The sequence below is a fragment of the Rattus norvegicus genome, chromosome 12 (assembly GCF_021556685.1).
Source record: "Rattus norvegicus strain SHRSP/BbbUtx chromosome 12, alternate assembly SHRSP_T2T, whole genome shotgun sequence".
NCBI lineage: Eukaryota > Metazoa > Chordata > Mammalia > Rodentia > Muridae > Rattus > Rattus norvegicus.
Window position 1 is genome coordinate 48,022,502 of NC_141545.1, and position 18,101 is coordinate 48,040,602.

At 54.9% G+C, this 18,101-nt stretch overlaps 1 protein-coding gene and 1 long non-coding RNA gene across 2 annotated transcripts in view; one reads left to right on the forward strand and one right to left on the reverse strand.

Moving 5' to 3' along the window:
* Positions 1-494: 494 nt before the first annotated feature.
* On the forward strand, positions 495-2,339 carry LOC120096002 (uncharacterized). The gene is made up of 2 exons (XR_015634872.1): positions 495-891; positions 1,702-2,339. It is a non-coding gene; the product is annotated as an uncharacterized LOC120096002 (long non-coding RNA).
* The window catches only part of Gcn1 (GCN1 activator of EIF2AK4), a 61,218-nt gene continuing 44,983 nt past the window's right edge, over positions 1,867-18,101 (reverse strand). Inside the window, 20 exon segments of the mRNA NM_001168664.1 lie at positions 1,867-2,514; positions 2,934-3,152; positions 4,318-4,425; positions 4,798-4,946; positions 5,218-5,314; positions 7,856-7,970; positions 8,084-8,277; positions 8,887-9,117; positions 9,489-9,602; positions 9,888-10,157; positions 10,261-10,404; positions 10,673-10,765; positions 11,015-11,176; positions 11,758-11,922; positions 13,414-13,629; positions 13,737-13,854; positions 15,072-15,214; positions 15,316-15,512; positions 15,599-15,737; positions 15,906-15,974. Coding sequence (NP_001162135.1) covers positions 2,389-2,514; positions 2,934-3,152; positions 4,318-4,425; positions 4,798-4,946; positions 5,218-5,314; positions 7,856-7,970; positions 8,084-8,277; positions 8,887-9,117; positions 9,489-9,602; positions 9,888-10,157; positions 10,261-10,404; positions 10,673-10,765; positions 11,015-11,176; positions 11,758-11,922; positions 13,414-13,629; positions 13,737-13,854; positions 15,072-15,214; positions 15,316-15,512; positions 15,599-15,737; positions 15,906-15,974 — 3,069 coding nt within the window. The 3' untranslated portion in view covers positions 1,867-2,388.

Sequence of the window (18,101 nt, forward strand, 5' to 3'; positions counted from 1 at the left end):
CACACACACACACACACACACACACACACATCTAATTTAAAAACCAACAGTAACGAGTGACCCTTGTTTACAGGATGCTTCAATTAACTGTTGAACGGGACAGGGATCGCTCCGATACCTAAAGGGTGCTGAGAAGAGTCTGGGCTTCTCCAAATTCCTCATTTGCAGAAAGAGGAACTGGGAGCTCCCAAAGCTGTTAGAGGCTGTCAGCCGCCAGCCATCAGGACATTTTTGTACCCCTGTGGATCCAAGCTCCACTTCCTCCAGGGCTGCAGTGCCTCTCTGGATGGGTCCTTTTGGCCCACCCCATGTTGTGTGACTGTCCTTAACCACTGGACTTCTGAGAGCTGGCACCCACCCTGCAGACCAGAAAGCAATTCAGTGTGTTCATTCTGAGAGCCTTGGCACTGTCTATTCAGATCCTCATCAGCTCCTCCTCTGGGTTCTGAAACTGGAAGCTTTTTCCTTCATCTTTTGCTTCCTGGGTATCCTCCGCCCTCTGCTTGCCCTTTTGCTTCCTGGGTGTCCTCCGCCCTCTGCTCGCCGGGCTGCCCCCTCCCAGCTGCAGGCCGGGCTGAGAGTCTGGGGTGGGTGTAACCCAAGCTGGTGGAGAAAACAGAGGGTGACCTGCCACCTGCTAGAGGCTTCCAGGCTGTGTAACCTCACCGCACTGCTGCCGCGGGAGGTGCGCACCTATGTGGACGAAGGCCCCTCGGCAGCTGGGAGGACACTGGACCATCTGGATCCCAGTTGCCATGGCCACCAAAACCTGAAAGCATTGGCTGCTCCCCTATGGGGACTGACTGGGCTGACTTCCCAAGGTCTCCTCTAGCCCTAGGATTCTACAGTTACCCCCAGCCAGATGACACCGGGTCTGCAGTGAAATAGGAGGTCGGTGACATATGAAGCAGAGGGATAAGAGGGACGTCTTAGAGGTCAGCTTGCCTTCCCTCAGTCAAAAGCCCGCTTTCTACTTCTGCTACAGCTAGTGCGACCGGTCTCCTTTAGTTTTCTTTCTGAGACGGGGTCTGATGAGACCAGGCTAGCTTTAACTATGTAACCAATGACAACCCCTCCCCAACCCCAGCTCTCCTGCCCGCTAAGTGCTAGGATTCTAGACCTAGGTCACATCTGGCTACACTTGGCCTTTTTTTCTTTTACAGCTCTAGCCAGTAATTTTTTTTCATTTTGAGACAGGGCCCCATTATGTAGACCAGGCTAGCCTAGAACTCCCAGGTATACACCTGCCTCTGCTTCTTGACTGCTAAGATTAAAGGCGTAGGCCACCAGGCTCAGTGTTGGCCGGTATGTTTGACGGCTTATTTCACTGGGTCCGGAGAACTTTGCATCACTAGAGGGTGTGTCCCGAGCCTTCTAGGAATTAGGAGGAAGTCACTTATGAGCCAGGCACATGCTGAGCTACAGTTCTGGTTCCCTTTTGCGCATCCCTGGGCCACAGGAACATTGCTCCAGAGGGGACGGATGGCTCTAGAGCCTGAGCAGGAGAGGCTCACCTCACTTACCCACAAGGACGGAGCTGGGAAGTACATCACTCAGCCCTGGTTTCCCCACCAAGGGAGACCTCGGGCCTCACTGAACTGAGGCAGGACAGGGAAGTCGGTGAATGACGCTCTGGTGGTGGGAAGGGCGGGGCAGGAAAACACTGCAGGCTCAGCATAACGTCCCTCCTTCTTGATGCAGGAAGCGTCATGTGTGATGGATGCTCAAGAATTATGAATATCCGGGGCCAGGTCCTACGCCCTCAACCCCAGCACTGGGAGGCAAGAGCAGGAGAGTCTCTGAGTTCAAGGCCAGCCTGACTACATAATCAGAGACCTTGTCTCAAAAAAAATGACAAAACCCCGCTTCTTTCAAGATGAAATCAAAGCCTTTATTAAACCTCCTTCCAATGGCCTGCATCCCGAGACCTGGAACTGAGGAGGAGACGTGAGCATCACCTCCTCCAGACAAGTCAGGTCCAGTCAGGCCACATGAAAAGCAAGCCACAGCGTCAGGTCAGGCGGAGCTCTGCAGCCTGTGCCCCACTCAGATCCCAGCAGACACAGGCCACCCAGCACAGAAGAGGGACCTGAGCTCATCCCTCTGGCAGGGCAGAGTGAGTCAGGCCCCCTAGCGGCCGCTCACACGCTCACTGAGGTCGCTGAGCTCGCTTCTTTCTCTTCTCCAGAGATAAGGGCAAGAGATGGAGGAGGTGATTTTCAGTTGTGTGTGGGTTGGATTTAAGGCTTTGGCTCTGGTTGGCTGATATACTAAAATACTTTCTGGGAACACCATCTCCTGAGCTCCCCTTGGAATAAACATATTTTCAAAAATGAAAACAGTGTGAGCGCAGACGTGGGGCAGTGTGGCTGTAGCGGACCCAGCTTGTCACGTCAGGATGGTGTCATCCACCTGCTCCACAGAGTCCGCCTGGCAGGCCAGCTTCTTCAGCGACCGCCGGCTGCACTCATTCAGCGCCTCCAAGCTGGCCACATCCAGGATCTTGGAGAGTGACTGTGGAAAGAGGAGCAGAAGACACGGTCAGGCAGCGTCAGGGTGGAGGCCAGGCTGAGCCTGAGGCCACTGGGCTGCAACCTATGGGCTCTGGATGGATCGGAGGCAATTCAAAGCCTCTCCTCACGCCCTTCCTAAGCTAGGGACACAGGCTGCTGAGGGGAGGGCTGAGGGCACTGCGGGGCTCAGACAGGGCAGCACCGCCCGGGTTTCTATCCTGCGTTGGGGACCGCCCACCAGGGCCTGCCTGCGTCTGCTGCCGAAACAAAGGCTCTGTGCTCCAGGCGCCTGAGTCTCGGCCACCCTGACAGCTAACACAGACTTCGGGAGAACAGGGTTTCAGGACTGCTGTCCAAAGGCACGGGACAGATAGACAGACATCCACAGTGGGTGCCGCTGGCACCCGGCTGGGCTCGCACCTGCAGCAGCTCCTCGCCCTGCCTCAGTTTGAGCAGATTCACGATGGCCTGCTCGCTGTAGGCCCTCACTACCGTGTTCTTGTCCTTGGTGTTGTCGAGTAGAGCCTTCAGGATGGGCTTGATGGCCTGGGGCTCCAGGGCAGGCCGGGGCTCCTTGTTGGCCCACCAGATCATCTTCTCGGCAACCAGCCTGATGTCACTGGACGGGTTCTGCAGACACTGGGAGAGGAGGGAGGGAGACAGGAAGTTCATTATCAGAAAAGCCCACATTTCCAGAGTGGACACTGCTCCAGCACAGACACTAGGCCCTGCTTCCTCCTTCAAAGTAACGTGTGAAAAGGTCCCTGCCTTGACAGGTGACAAGATGTCTTCCTTCCCCGTCTTGTATGGTGTTGCTAGTCCCTTGGCTCACGACTCGTGGCCCACACGAGGCCTCTGCTGCCTCACAAGGCTGTGATCCTTTGTACTCGGTCGGGCCTTGGTGGTCGCTGGTCACACTGCCTGGGGTGTGGGTCCCTGGATCCTCTCTCAAAGGTTCCTCCCGTTCCTTCAGCTCTACCTAACCCTGGCCTTTGTCCAGCAGCTCTGGGGGGCGCGCCTGCCTTGTTCGTCTGCACTCTTTCAGGGTCAAGGCCAGCAGCCGTCAGTAAACAAGCATGGGCCACAGCATCTACCTGACCAGACCCTTCCTAAACTCTCGGCAGTGGAACAGCCATCTGCAGGGAGGGCAGCTGCTTTCTGGAACCTCGTTACTCAGGGAGGTTCGAGCGCAGCAGACTGTAATTGCCTAGGAGCTGAGGCAGAGTTTTGAACTTGGCCCTGACCCCTGCACACACGAATGTTTGAGGTGGGGCCTGTCAGGAGGGAAGCCCTGCTGTCATGTCCGACTGGTCACCTGGCTCACTCACCTACTTCCCCTAAGTCACTTTGAAGCCCAGGAGAGCCACAAATTCAGTTCTCCTGCTCTGCTTCCCAAGTGCTGGGGTTACCTACACAGCAGTCACTGAGTGCCTTGCCAGCTGAGGGAGCCAGACAGGTGAGGAGATTTTTAGGGTCCAACTCCATTTCCAGGCATGGAGGCGCACGAGCGTGCCCCTTTAACTGCCGCCCAGGGGAGGCAGAGGCAGGCGTCCTTGTGTCTGCAGACTGGGCTAGGGCTGCACAGTGAGACTCTGCGTGAGGTGCTCGGCTGGGCTGCCAAGCCTGACAACCTGACTGGACCCTCAGGACCACAGGAGGAGAGAACAACTCACCAGTCTCCCCTGACCCCCCATCTCCCACTCACTGTTACAAAAACAAAAAGGCTTTAAACCCACGTGCTCGGGTCCTGGGTCCTCCTCATGATCGTCTCCACCCCACTCCTCAGCAGCCTACCTGCACTCACCTTAATGAGCAGGGTGGAGAGTCTGGGTGGCAGCTGTCCCCCTCCTGTCTCGATGTGATACTTCATGAGGAAGCCCATGCCCCGAATCCCACTCACGGCAATGGGGATCTGTGGAGAGCAGCAGCGAGAGCTACACAGGGTGGAGCCACCCCATTCCCGCCCGCCATGCAGCAGCAGAACCAGGAGCTACAGGCCCTCACCGCCCATCTTGTCCCTGATTACCACACCAGCTGCTCTCACTGAGACATTTGCCAGGCCCCGGGAACAAGGAGCCGAGTCCCCTTATCGAGAGACTGTGGGGCTCCTCTAACCCACGCCTCAGTTTAAATGATTAAACCGCAGAGGGAGGGGTCGTTCACTCAGCACCTAACAGGTTAGCCAGCCACAGCAGGACCCAGAAACTGAGCGCCACTCCACACAGGGCTCGGGTAAGCAAGGGGTGGCCATGGGTGGGTCGGGGAGGACAGGACTGAGCCTTACCCTGTCTGCCACAGCGTTGCTGAGGACCATGTCCTGAACCTCATTGCTGTATTTGCCTGTGCAGAGTCTGCTGGGAGCCACGTTCACAGCCACAGACAGCGCCAAGCTCCGGCCGTGCCGAACCATCCAGTCAATGCCAGATACGTCAGCTGAGCAGAGGGACACAACTGGGTGAACTCACACTCACAGCTCACTCCCGCGCTCACATCCAGGGCTTATCCCCTAGCCAGCCAGCCAGTGTGCGGACTTGGGGACCGGAAATGCAGCTATGTTCTAAGATCAGCCATCATCAGGGCTACTGGGGACACCAGTCTGTTGTAGCAGCTGATGCCTGAAGGCAAGTGTAGCCCAGGGCTCCAAGATCCTTCAGAGGAGGGAGAGGAGTGTCGCCCTTGTCCCCAGGCCGGGGCAGCAGCCTACCCAGCAAGCACTGCTGCAGGACCGTGTTGAGCTCCTCCTCAGTCAGAAAGGCACACAGCTCCCCAAGGCACCCGGCTGAAGAGATCCGAGTGTTGTCCTGGCAGGGGAGAGGGGAGTGACAGGGAGTATGGCCAGGAACCTCAGCTCAGGAGCTCCAGGCACCCACATCCCCAGCCCTGACTGGGACCTCCAATCACTCCAATCGCTACCTGCTGGGGAGTTAAAAATGCCACACTGCGCCTAATATAGGAAGCTCCAGTGTGCGTGCAATTGGCAGCCATCACCCAGCAGCAGCAGCACCAGTACCACATTGCATGGCCCCTTGCTGCTCCACACTGGATGCCTCCCGGTTAGCATCTCGACCGCCATCCACAGTGCTTCAGACACAAGAGCACAGCTGGCCGGAAGAGCTGCCTCCTCACCGCTGCCTGCAAGACGCGCTCAACTCTTCCCGCCTACTCCACCCCACGTCCAGTGACTTGCTGCTCTGTCTGCTGTCAGTGCCTCACGACAGTAATGCGGAAGCCATGGTATGAAGAAGTGTCGTCAGGCTGCACAGACGCTTTTTATGGAGGGAGGGGCGGTGTCAGAGATGGAAGTCATATACAAGGTAGGCAAGTGCTCTTCCACTGAGCCAAGTCCACAGCACCCTGTGATGACTGTTTTCTGTCAAACCCAAGGCAGGATACACAAAAGGCATCTTGCCTACCCCATGGCCAGCTTACTCCAAACATAAAGAGAAGTGAGTCTAAGTAAATGCTATTTTGCGATTAAGTCCCACTCTGACCTCATCCCTCCAAACCAAACAGGCTGGCTAGTTTTAGTCAACTTGACAAAAAGTAAAGTCATCTGAGAGGACAGAACATCAAGGAGAAAAATGCCTTCGTAAAATCCAGCTGTAGTGATCTTAATTAGTGATCAAGGGAGGGTGGCCCCGCCCATTGTGGGTGGAGCCATCCCTGGGCTGGAGGTCCTGGGTTCTGTAAGAAGGCAGGCTGAGGAAGCCTTGGGGAGCAAGCCAGTAAGCAGCACCCTCCAAGGCATCTGCATCAGCTCCTGCCTCCAGGTTCCTGCCCTGCCTTCCTTCCAGGATGTGTAACCCTTTCCTCCCCAGCTAGCTTTGGTCGTGGTCTTCATCACAGCCATAGAATCCCTAACCAACCTACCAAACACATTCAGACTAGATGACTAGGAAGCTAAACCAAGCTGACTCTTGACTGCCATCTTCAATCTGAGGATAAGCTGAGAATAGGCTGTCCACCGCGTGAGTCTCTAAGCACTAAGCCCGCTGAGGACTATTTCCAACACCCTCTGGCCACATGAGCTACCTTAAGTTCTACTGTGGAAAATGCAAGTTTGCCTAGATCCGAACCTTTGCTGCACTGGCCCTGTAAAGCTCTAGGACAGAGACCGTGACCAACCGCAACAACGAGGCACATTCCTACTCATGAGGGAGTTGGGGTTGCAGTCAGAGAGCAGCCACTAGGGGCCAAAAGCAGAGCCATGGGCACAGCAATCCAGTACCCACCGTGGCTGTGCACAGCATTTGATACCACAGGAGCCAGGCTTAGCTCAGACTTGCAGCACTCGCATCAGAGAGAATAAGGCAGGATCACAGCCTGGGCTACCCAGAAAACCTTGTATCAAAAAAACCAGAGTTTGCTCAGTGGGTGAAATGCTTGCTGTGCAAGCTTGAAGATCTGAGTTCAGACACCTGATACCTGCATGAAAAGCCAGGTTCCCCAAGAGACTCACTGGCCAGTCAGTCAGGCCTAAAAGGGGGACTCTAGGCTCAGCGAAGAGATCCTGCCTCAAAAAAAGTAAGGTCGGGGGATTGGGGATTTAGCTCAGTGGTAGAGCGCTTGCCTAGCAAGCGCAAGGCCCTGGGTTCGGTCCCCAGCTCCGGAAAAAAAAAAAAAAAAAGTAAGGTCGAGATGTGATTAAGGAGAACTTGCTGAGCTGGGCAGTGGCACACACCTTTAATCCTGGCACTGTGGAGGCAGAGGCAGGGGGATCTCTGTGAATTCAAACCTGGTCTACAATGCAAGCCAGGGCTACACAGAGAAACCCTGTCTCACCCCCCCCCCCACTCCTCCCTACACACACCATACACCATACACGACACACACATACAAGGCTGCCACAGCAGAGGGCTGTCTGTGGAGGAAACAGAAGTGCTCCCACAGACTTACCGCCCTGAGTCCTGCCAGGGCAAGGAGGGCATGGGAGCTGGGCCAATGCTTCCCAACTGTAGGACCAATGGGGCGGCACAGCCAGAGCCCCAGGGCCCCTGCAACAGCTGCTGCAGGAGAACAGGGCTCTGCATGGCCCCAGAAGCGGTCTGCTCTATCAGGGGACATCAGGGGACAAGCGGAGAAAGTGACTGAAGCTGAAGCAACTGGGGAAGGTCTGGGGCTCAGGGCAAACACATGCTCAAAACCCGTAAGACCTTGCTTGGTTTGACTCCAGAAATCAGCACCATAAACACTTCCTGACTCCCTGACTGCCAGAGCATCTGAAGGGGAGTGTTGCCCACACCCAGCTGGCAGCTGAACCAGTCACCCACACAACACAGAGAGAACAAGCGCAGACGAGAAGCAGTAGGCTCTGCAGTGCAGCCACTGACCCGCAGCCATACCTCGTCGTGGCCCAGCATGCCCAGCAGGAGTGAGACAATGTTTTTCCGGATGGCAGCATCCACTTTGGCGCCCGCACCCTGAATCACAAACCTGAGGGCCTGCAACATGGTGTCCCTAGGGAAGAAACGCACTGCCTTAATGAACCCCGGGCTCCCCGGGCTCCCCACCTCCTGCCTTCCATCTGCTCGGCATGGCCTGCAGACAGCGCTCCCGAGGCAGTGCCGTACCTTATACCTGGGTCCTCCACCACACGGATTCCATTGAGCAGCTCTGTAAAAAGGGGGTCCACCTTGATGTGGATGGAAATGAGTTTCCCTAGGGCATCCGCAGCCTTGAGGCGTACGCCCCGATTGGAGTCCTGCAGAGCTTTGGTGAAGGTGGTCTGAAGCTGGGGCAGGAAGGGCTTCAGGGCGATCCCGACCTGTGGGAGAATTGCCGTACCTGAAGTCAGGACTCAGACATCAAGGTCGTGGTACACTGACCTTGAACACCGGTGAGCTAGCCAAGCTCGCCCAGCCAGGAACAGACCGCTCTAAGCAGAGAAGACCCAGGGACACGCAGGAAAATCTGTCTGGCTGCTTCCATCTAAAGCGGTGGCTCTCGCCCTTCCTCACGCTGTGGCGACCCCAGCAACACAAGTTATGAAATTCCCACTTCATAGCTGTAATTCTGCTACTGTTACAAACGGTAACGTAAATCTGTGATATGCAGTCCCCGTGACCCCCATGAGGCCTCAATGCCAGGTTAAGAACTGCTAACTTTCAGCTGATGAGTAGAGGAGGCCGTGGCCCTTCCGTGGCCCTGGTTGCATGAGGCTGCAGCTTGTCTGCAAGGACGAGAACTCCAGCTTCTCTGAGCGCACCCACAGCAGGCTCAGAGGCTGCACAGCTCTAAGGTCTGCTCACAGAGCTACAGCACGACTCAGAACTGAGCCCGCTCCGTCTATGGTGCATTCCCTCTGCCTCTAGAGGACATCACATGTCGGTCTCCTGCGAATAGGTTAGAATCCTAAAATTCCTAACTTACTCACCTTGCCCAGCAAGAGGCTGAGTGTCTCCAGCAGGGCCGCCTTCACACTCCAGCTGAACCGGTCCCCAAGGATGCGAATCAGAGGGCCAGTGATGCTGACCACAGAGGGCCTCAGGGCATCGGCCGACGTCAGGCGGATCACCAAGCCCAAGGCCTTGGCTGCTTCTTCCTTTTGCTCAGGACTGCCTGTGAGGACTCCTTCCCGTAGCACTGGAAGGATGGAGGTTACTCCCTGACAAGAGAACCAGAGTTGAGAGTCTAGTCTCAAACACCCCAGGCCTACAAACTCCCCACCCTCAGCAAAGCACTCCAGCAGCCATCTTCTCTCCAACTCCATGAGTCAATAACGTGGCTGAGCCACAGTCACTGCCAAGAGGCTGGGACCTGACTGGAGGGTGGAGGACCCAACAGGCTGATAACACGAGACGTGCACAGCCGCCACCCCCGACCACTCACTGGCTGTGGCTGAGACGCTTCATAGCTTAAACCAAGGGCACTGTGAGCCCGGTCTGCAGGGGGCGCCACAGAGCAGCACCGAACGATGGGGCAAGACAGACAGACTGGCGGCGGCTGCAGCGTCCTATACCCCAGGCCCCGGCTCACCTTCTTTGGAAGGCAGAAGCCCGGCACATGCTCCCCTCGGCACTCGTTGCCTATGTAGCGGATTTCCTTATGGAATTCTTCGATCAGGGCCAGCTGGTTGCCGGCATCCAGCTTCTGTGAGGGTTGGGGGAAAGCACCAATGAGGCCAGACCTTCCTCTCGGGACATGGGGCAATGGGGGCGAGAAGGGCTGGCCTCAAGTCACCCGTGCTGAGGCTGGGTAACGGCAGCAGAGGCTCCATTTGGAACCATTTTACAAATGTCTGCAGCCTTCGGCCCCCTCAGGCACAGACCTGCAGTCCCTCCACTGGACGACTGAGGTGGGAACACCGCTTGAACCCAGGAGACGGACCCGGCACCGGCACCGGCACCCACAGACAGCAGAGGTCAGCAGCCTCACCTTAGTGATGGCGTTGAGAGCATCCCAGCTCTCCCCCAGAACCACAGGGCTGGAGTCATTGAAGAGGCGGATCAAGCCGGAGACCAGGCTGCGCAGGTGGCTGGTATAGTCAGCCTTGGAGCGGGAGCAGTACATGTTGAGGATGATGGCGGCGGCCTGCCTCATGCCCACCTCAGGGCTTCGAGTGGCCTCCAGCAGATCCTCAATGATGATCCGGTGCCCAGTGTCATCCTCTACCGAGAGGATGACAGCCTGACAGTTGGCCATCTCCTAAAAGCACAGGGAATGCGTGCACTGAGCGTGGAGTCTCCAAGTCAGCAAGGGCAGCTGTGGCAGCCCTGGAAGAGCTAGAGGAGCAGCCATGTTGCCGTACCAGCTGCTCGTCTGGAGTCCCAAGCTTTTCCTTCAGCGCTAACATGACTGCTGGGAGAATCACACCAAGGTGACGCGTCAGAGCATCGCCAGCCACAGATGAGAGGAAAGCCAGCACCCGGGTGTTGACAGGTGGTGTCGTCAGCTGGGGAACAGAGACAGTGTCATCCTGACAGCAATTACAGACTGGGGTCTAGGAGAAAGGACCAAGGGAGCCCACTCCCCACTCTGCCTAAGGGAGCCCACTCCCCACACTAAGGGAGGCCACTCCCTGGCTCTGACCTGAGGGCCTGCTCCCACACATCTTGAAAGACAAAGGAGTACCTGAGCTCCTTGATGTACCTTGCCAGACCCACCATTGCACATGCACAGAAGCCCCTGGACTGGGGTGTGTGCGGTGTGTGGAGATTTACCTTGGGTACCAGATAGGGCAGCACCACACGGCTCTTAACGGCCATGACCTGCTTCAGACCATCCAGGGCGAATTCTGACACCTCCTCGTCATCCTGAGAGGAGCATGGGGAGGACTGAGGAGCTGGCTCCGACCGCATCCCTGCTGCCAGGATGCCTCCCCCACTCACCTCCCTGTCACCCATATTTACTTACTGTTCAAGGACAGGCACAAAGCCACATCAGATCTTGTGGCACCCACTCCCTTGCAGAGCCCAAATTCCTGCCATCTTGCGATCTCCCCTGTGTTTCGCTGTCGCACACAGTAAAGGCCACATTGGTCGGTGTGAGGGAGACCCACTCACCAGCTGCTTCAGCAGGAACGGGAGAATGTCCTCCAAAGCCTGGTGGCCAATGGTGGAGTGCAGCTGCTCAAAGGTTTTGGCCGCCGCCTCCCGGACCTCCTCCAGGGGATCACATAGTGCCTTCCGTGCCGTGGGCACAAGGGACTCAGAGAAATAGAGCACCTACAACAAGCCAAGCATAGGCATGTGGCCGGGACCCCAGCTCAGCCAGATCCCTGTGCTAGACCATTCTATCGACTCTGACCATGAAACTGAAGTACAAAAAGACAGAGAGCACCTGAGCAGCCCAGGAGCCCCTCACCGAGAATTAGTAACTAAAAATTCACGTAATCGCTAAGTCCCAGTTGCTTCCTGTCTTCTACAGAACTCCACAGACCACAGCAGGAGCTCCAAGACCTGCCCTCCAGCTCTCTTGGAAAGACGAGTTCCTCGGTCTGACCTCTAAACCAAACGCTTCCTGTGCTAGAAAATCTTTAGTCTCCAATAGGCCTGGTGAGGGCTCTGTGCCCAGGAAACACGACCCTCCTGCCTCTGCCACCCTCCCCCAGGGAGGCGGCACACACATGGAGTCTAACGCACTGAGGGACGCAGTGAGGAGAGTCGTCTCTGGCTTCCTAAGGCCTCTTGCTGAGATTTTAGCTGAGGACACATTCTGCACACGGTGGGTAACGCACTCTGGTGACTACACCCTCCAGAGTGAGCCATTCGTCCCCCACGGCTGCAGACCCTGTAAAGGTACTCACAGCATCCCGGCTGGTGGACTTCATGATCTCGCTGAGCCCGATGCACACGCCCTGCCTCTCATCGCTCTTCTGAGACCTTAGCCCTTCTTCGAGGATGGGGATGATCTCAGGGAGGATCTTCTCCCCCAGCTTCCGGACAAGATCTCCCAACGTCCTGGCTGCAATCTGTCAGCACAGAGGGAGTCAGCAGCACACCCAGTCTCTGCCAACCCAGGGAGCCCAGACAGCAATTCCAGAATGAGGCTCTGCAGCTCAGAGGCCACACCTGAGCGGTCACCTCCTTAGATGACACTGAACGCACAGCGAAAATGAAGCTACTGCTGCCTGCCACTGTGCCTATGATTCTAGTGTGGGAGAGGCTAGAGCAGGGAACTGGCTGCCCTGAGTTCAAGGCCAGCCTCAGACAAAGATTCTGTCTAAACCAAACAAAAGAGAACAAAACAAAATGGGCAGGAAGATGGCTCAGTGCCAAGAGCCCTGACTCACTGCTCTTCTGAAAGACCCTTGTTTGGTGCCCAGCTCCAGGGGACCCAACACCCTCACTTGTCTTCTGTGGGCACCTATGCTCACGTCTATGTTCTCACACACACATTATCACTTACACATGATTCAAAAACCAACCAAACAACCAAACAACAGCTCTATCTTTAAGGCTGTGTGGTGGAGACCAGGCATGGTGGCCCATGCTGTAATCCAGCACTGGGAATGTTGAGGGAGGAGGACCGTGAGTTTGAGGTTAGCCTGCACAATCCTTGTCCCAAAAATAAACCATAAACACTTACATAAACAAAACAGACCAGGTCCGTCTCACATGCATGCACAGCACAAGTGTCAGCCTTACACCCCACATGAAGCTCACCAGAGTGGACAGAAAGCCAGGCTTCCTGCTCAGCCAACACCTAGCCCAGTGCTTTTGCTCAAAAGGAACTAATTTGTAACAAACGACTTAAGGACAAAGATTAACTTTGGCTTGAGGCATCACACCAACTCTTCTTTAAAGCTGAATACACACTGGCTTACCAAGGCCAGCAACCGGAAGTGGGCCAAAGGGGACGAGCAGGGTGAATTCAGTCCAGCCTGGGCGCATCCTCCTCACCTGACCGTCTCTCTCCGCCCAGCCGGCTCACCTCACACAGCGCAGCTCCTCCCCATGGACCCCCCCAGCTACAGTGGCCTGGCCCTGGCTTTCCCTAAGCCACGTACACCCTGCTCCCCACAGGGCCAGCGCAGCTGATGCAGGTCGTCTGACAGGTCCCACTGAAGCTGTCTTCGCTTTCCCACCTCCCCAGCTGGGCAGCGCTCACTAACTTCATCTTCAGACCACTTCTGAGAAGCGTCGGGACCTCTCTGGGCCACAGGTCTTACTGTAGGTGTGAGTGCTTGTGAGCTGCACTTGCCACAAGCACATCTGACACATGCCTGTGACTACCAGACTGATAAATACCTCATTAAAAGTGAGGGAGATTCCTTTCCTTGCCACTGTGTCCATGAGAGTGGGCCCCAGTGTGGCACATAGCGAGTATTTGCTGAATGGCTGAAGAACTAGTTAATGTTGCCCTGCTACATAGAGGATGCCCACCCATGTTCCCCTCCAGCTCCCCAAGCTCTGAGAGGACGAGCTTAGGGCTGGGGCGCGGCCAGGCCCAGCAAACTCACCGTTCTCTTATCTGCACACGTGCTAGCCAGGAAACCCAGCAGCAGACCAAAGAGAGTGGGCAGGATCTCTCGCAGGGTGCGGGGAGTGTTGGAAACGACAATCTTCCACACGTGCAGTGACGCCTGCCTCACCACCAGCTGGGTGTCTGAGCGGCCCATATAGAGCCCTGCCAGGACCCGGTTCCGCCGATCGACCCCCAGGGCCGTGATGATTGCCTGTGACCCACAGAGGGAGACAGAGAATACAGGGTGAGGCCTCCAGAGCATGGCGTCAGGGCTTGCACTCCATAGCTGTGAGGAAGAAGCCAGCGCCAGGCCCTCACCTTGTTAGACTGAGCAGTTCCAAAGTTATCATCCTCAGAGGCTGTTTCTGTGGTCATTTTCCCAGTGACCCCAGAGATGTGGAACAGGAGGTCCCCAAGGAGTTGAACAGAGCTGAACCTGAGGCCAAGAGCAGAGTCATACAGCCTCAGGGACAGTGTTAGGGTAGGGTCCATTACTGCACAGAAGATGACTTCAAGGGAATGTACCGCAAACACCCATGGTGGCGATCTTAAGACAAGCATCATCTGGTCACAGATCCTTATGCTGTTGCTTCTTCCTTTATTTTTTTTGAGACAGGTTTCTCTGTGTAGCCCTGGCTGTCCTAGAACCCACTTTGTAGACCAGGTTGGCCTTAGACTCACAGAGACCCGCCACCTCTACTTCCTGAGTGCTGAGATTAAAGCCATGCGCAGCCACATCTGGTGCCTCACGCACTTTCTACTAGTGCTACTTCTGTCACGGGGAAAAGGACTGGACACTATTCATCAGTGAGCACTTGCCCAACATGCAGAATACCCTGAGCTCAACCCCTGTACACCACACACGCACACACACGCATGCACACATACACCACATACACACACACACACACACACGCATGCACACACACACACACACACACCACACACATGCACACACCACACACATGCACACTCGAGCACACATGCACACATACACATGCACACTCTCGCACACACACACATGCACACACACACCACACATACACCACACACACACACACACACACACACACACGCATGCACACACACACACACACACACCACACACACCAAAACAGAGGATTAAACTTTTTTTTTTTGGTTCTTTTTTTCGGAGCTGGGGATCGAACCCAGGGCCTTGCGCTTCCTAGGCAAGCGCTCTACCACTGAGCTAAATCCCCAGCCCCCAAACTTATTTTTAAAGTATGTATGGAGGCTCAGTGGTTAGAGCACTGGCTGCTCCTGCAGAGCACCCACACGACGGTTTACAACCATCCATAACTCTAGTTCTGGAGGATCCAATGTCTTCTTCTGATCTCTTTGGCACTAGACACACACATGGTGTACAGACGTCATGGGAAAACACTCATGCACGTAAAGTAGGTAACTTTTATAACATGGAAGAGCACGTATGATCCAGGGAGGACGGCACATACTTCACACACACTCGTGTGCACATGCGCACACACCCCGCAGGGGGAGGGATCCACCTCTGCTTCAGGAAACCAGGATGATAAAATGGCCATGAGGGGACCTTGTGGAGAGCTGAGAGTTCTCAGCAACACGAACTTCTCAACTAGGGTTCCTAAGAGTTGGGGTGGGGCCACTTCTCACCGGATTCTCCAGAGGTCATCAAAGAGGCCTTGCTCCAGCTGGGGCAGCAGCAGGGCAATGGCTGTCTCAGCATACATGGAGATGACCCGCTGGCCGGCACGGAGGGCGGTGTCACGAACGAACTCATTCTCATCAGCCAGAGCCTAAACATGCAGAGGGCGGTCAGCCCGGGGCTTACTGAAGGGCAGGAAGGGATCCTGTCCTCCTGTCTTCCTCCCTCCCCAGCACTGTCACTGGTACCTACTTTGAGGATACAAGGGATGATGGGCCCCACATAAGGGGTAAACTTGTCCCCAAAGGTGATAGGCAGGTAGTTGAACATCATGATGTAGCCGTCTCGGACATGGGGTGCGATGTCCACTTTGCTGGCAGTGGCCACAATTTCTGGCATCAATTTTTCCAACTTCTCTACTCCTAAGCCAGCCATTACCTCAGCCAACCCTGAAGGACAAGGATGAAATCAACAACTGGACCCAGAAGCCCCTCAAAGGCTTCCTGTCCAGCCTCTGGGCTTATTCTGGTCTCACCTTGGGCAGCGCCTGAGCGGTCCACAGAGCTCTGCTCATATGTCAGAGTCTCCATCAGCCACGGCAGCAAGTCCTCAAAGCACGACTCTCCCATGCCCTTCACCATGGCCCCAAGAGCCTTTGCAGACACTGTGCGCACCTGTCACATAGGCCACAACAGACATGGATGGAGATATGGCTCAGTGAGGACCACGAAGAAGCAGGAAGAACCCCAGCCTTCTTCCCTTCGCTTGAGAGACACACATGTGACTTGCGGGGGAATTTCCAGGAAGGAATTTTCCAGATACTGGGCTATGCCCATACGCACCTCAGGGACAGGGTCTAAGAGTGAGGCTTTCAGGCCAGGTGTCACACTGGGCAGGTAAGGAGCCAAGTCCTGTAACAACACAAGACACTGGTTCAGGGAGAGACCCGACCCCTGTCTTCTCCAGGCCCTGCTCCACTGTGGACCCTGACACCGGCATTCTGACAACAGAGAGAGACAGGGAGGGCCTCATGGCTCACAAAACATCTGGGTAACTGGATAGGACACCTCTTCTCAGCACCTCCTTGAAGGCTTGGCACAACTGCTCAGGGAAACACACAAGCCCAGTCCAGCAGAGCCTTCCAGCTCTTTCTTGGGAGCACTGCCCGTGGATCCTCAGGAAATTACTTCTGGAACTTTGCTGTCAAAATCTCACTGTCCTCTTTTCTTTCTTTACCTTAAAATGTTTATGGCTTGATGAGGCGCATTCAGATTTAGGGAATAATCTTCAAAGCAGAAATGCCTCATGGGACACTGGCAAGGTAGCTCAGTGGGTAACGACACCTGCTGCCTGGTGACACATAGAAGAGAACCCACTCCTTCAAATTGTCCCTTGGCCTCCAGATGCACACAGGTGTGTGCCCATAGACCATGTTAAAATGTAATTTAAAAATAAAAACTCAAACTAAAACTGTTAGGCATGGTGGTACACACCTGTAATCCCAGCAAGTTCCAGAAGAGTCAGAACTACTTAGTAAGACTCTGTTAAAACAAGAGGAGGTGTGTGTGTGTGTGTGTGTGTGTGTGTGTGTGTGTGTGTGTGTGTGTGTGTGTGTAGGGGGTGGGGGGTGGGGTGGGGTTAACAGATGGCTCAGCAGTTAGGAGCACTGTCTGCTCTTCCAAAGGACCTGGGTTCAATTCCCAGCAACCACACAGCAGCTCACAACTGTCTGCAACTCCAGTTCCTGGGGATTTGACATCTTCATCTAGACATACATGGAGACAGAACACTAATATACAGAGACAGACAGACAGACAGATAGACAGACAGGCAGACAGAAAGGGACAGACAGACAGACCTACTGTAATAGCTTTCTTTTTTTTAAGATAGAGCCTCACTATGTAGCTCTGACTGGCCTAGAAATCACTCTGCAGACCAGGCTGGCCTTGAACTCAGAGTGCTGAGATTAAAGACCCATGCCTCTATGTCCAGCTTGCAACTGCTCTTAATAGGAGAAAACAAAAGCAGCCCACCATGGGGTACTATATAACAAATAACTTACGTAAATTATGGCACACAGACTTACTATACAAGACTACAACACTACACAGACTTCTACAACGGGAAATAATGTTAACGATGTAATTGTTCTCTCTCCCCTGCTGTCTTGAGACAGGGTCCTGCTATGTAGCCCTGGCTGCCCTAGAACTTGCCCTGTAGACCGGGCTGGCCTTGAACTTGTGGCCACCCCATGCCTCTGCCTCCTGGGTGCCAACTGGAAAAGCATACGCCACCATACTGGGCCATACTGTGAGAACAACAATTGTAACAGTTCGTATTTGAAGGAAGCCTGGGGCTTCTTGTTGTTACTCTTCTGATATTCTTCCTGAGACATCGTCTTCCACAAAATGCATACCAGTCTTAGTCCCCGCACTCAAGAGGCAGAGGCAGGCAGACCTCTGAACTCGAAGCCAGTCTGGTCTGCAGAGCGAGTTCCAGGACAGCCAGGAGCTATAGAGAACGCCGATCTTGGGAAACAACAGCAGTGTTTTGTGTGTTGCTGCTTTCCCTGCCATCCATGCCTGTGCACAATGGAAGAGGGCACCGAGCTCCCTGGGTTGAAGTCGGATGTCTGTGAGCTACCTTAGGGTACTGGGAATCGAACCTGGGTCAGGGCTCTTAAGTGCTAACAGTGATTCTCAGCCTTCCTAATGCCAGAAGAGGGCATTGGATCCCATTACAGATGGTTGTGAGCCACCACGTGGTTGCTGGGAATTGAACTTATGACCTCTGGAGGAGAAGCCAGTGCTCTAACCACTGAGCCAACTCACCAGGCCAAGTGTAAAGTTTTTTTAATTTCTTAAATTATCTGAAATAGAAATAACTCCACTTTATCTTCTTCTGGTTACCGAGGCAGAGCTGTGGTGGGTGGTGAAATCACCAACACACACGCCTGGACAGAAGCACGAGCTCCAGTCGGAGACGCTCAATGAGAAAGTCGCAGCTGCTGGGCAAACACTCCTGAAAGGCGGCAGGGG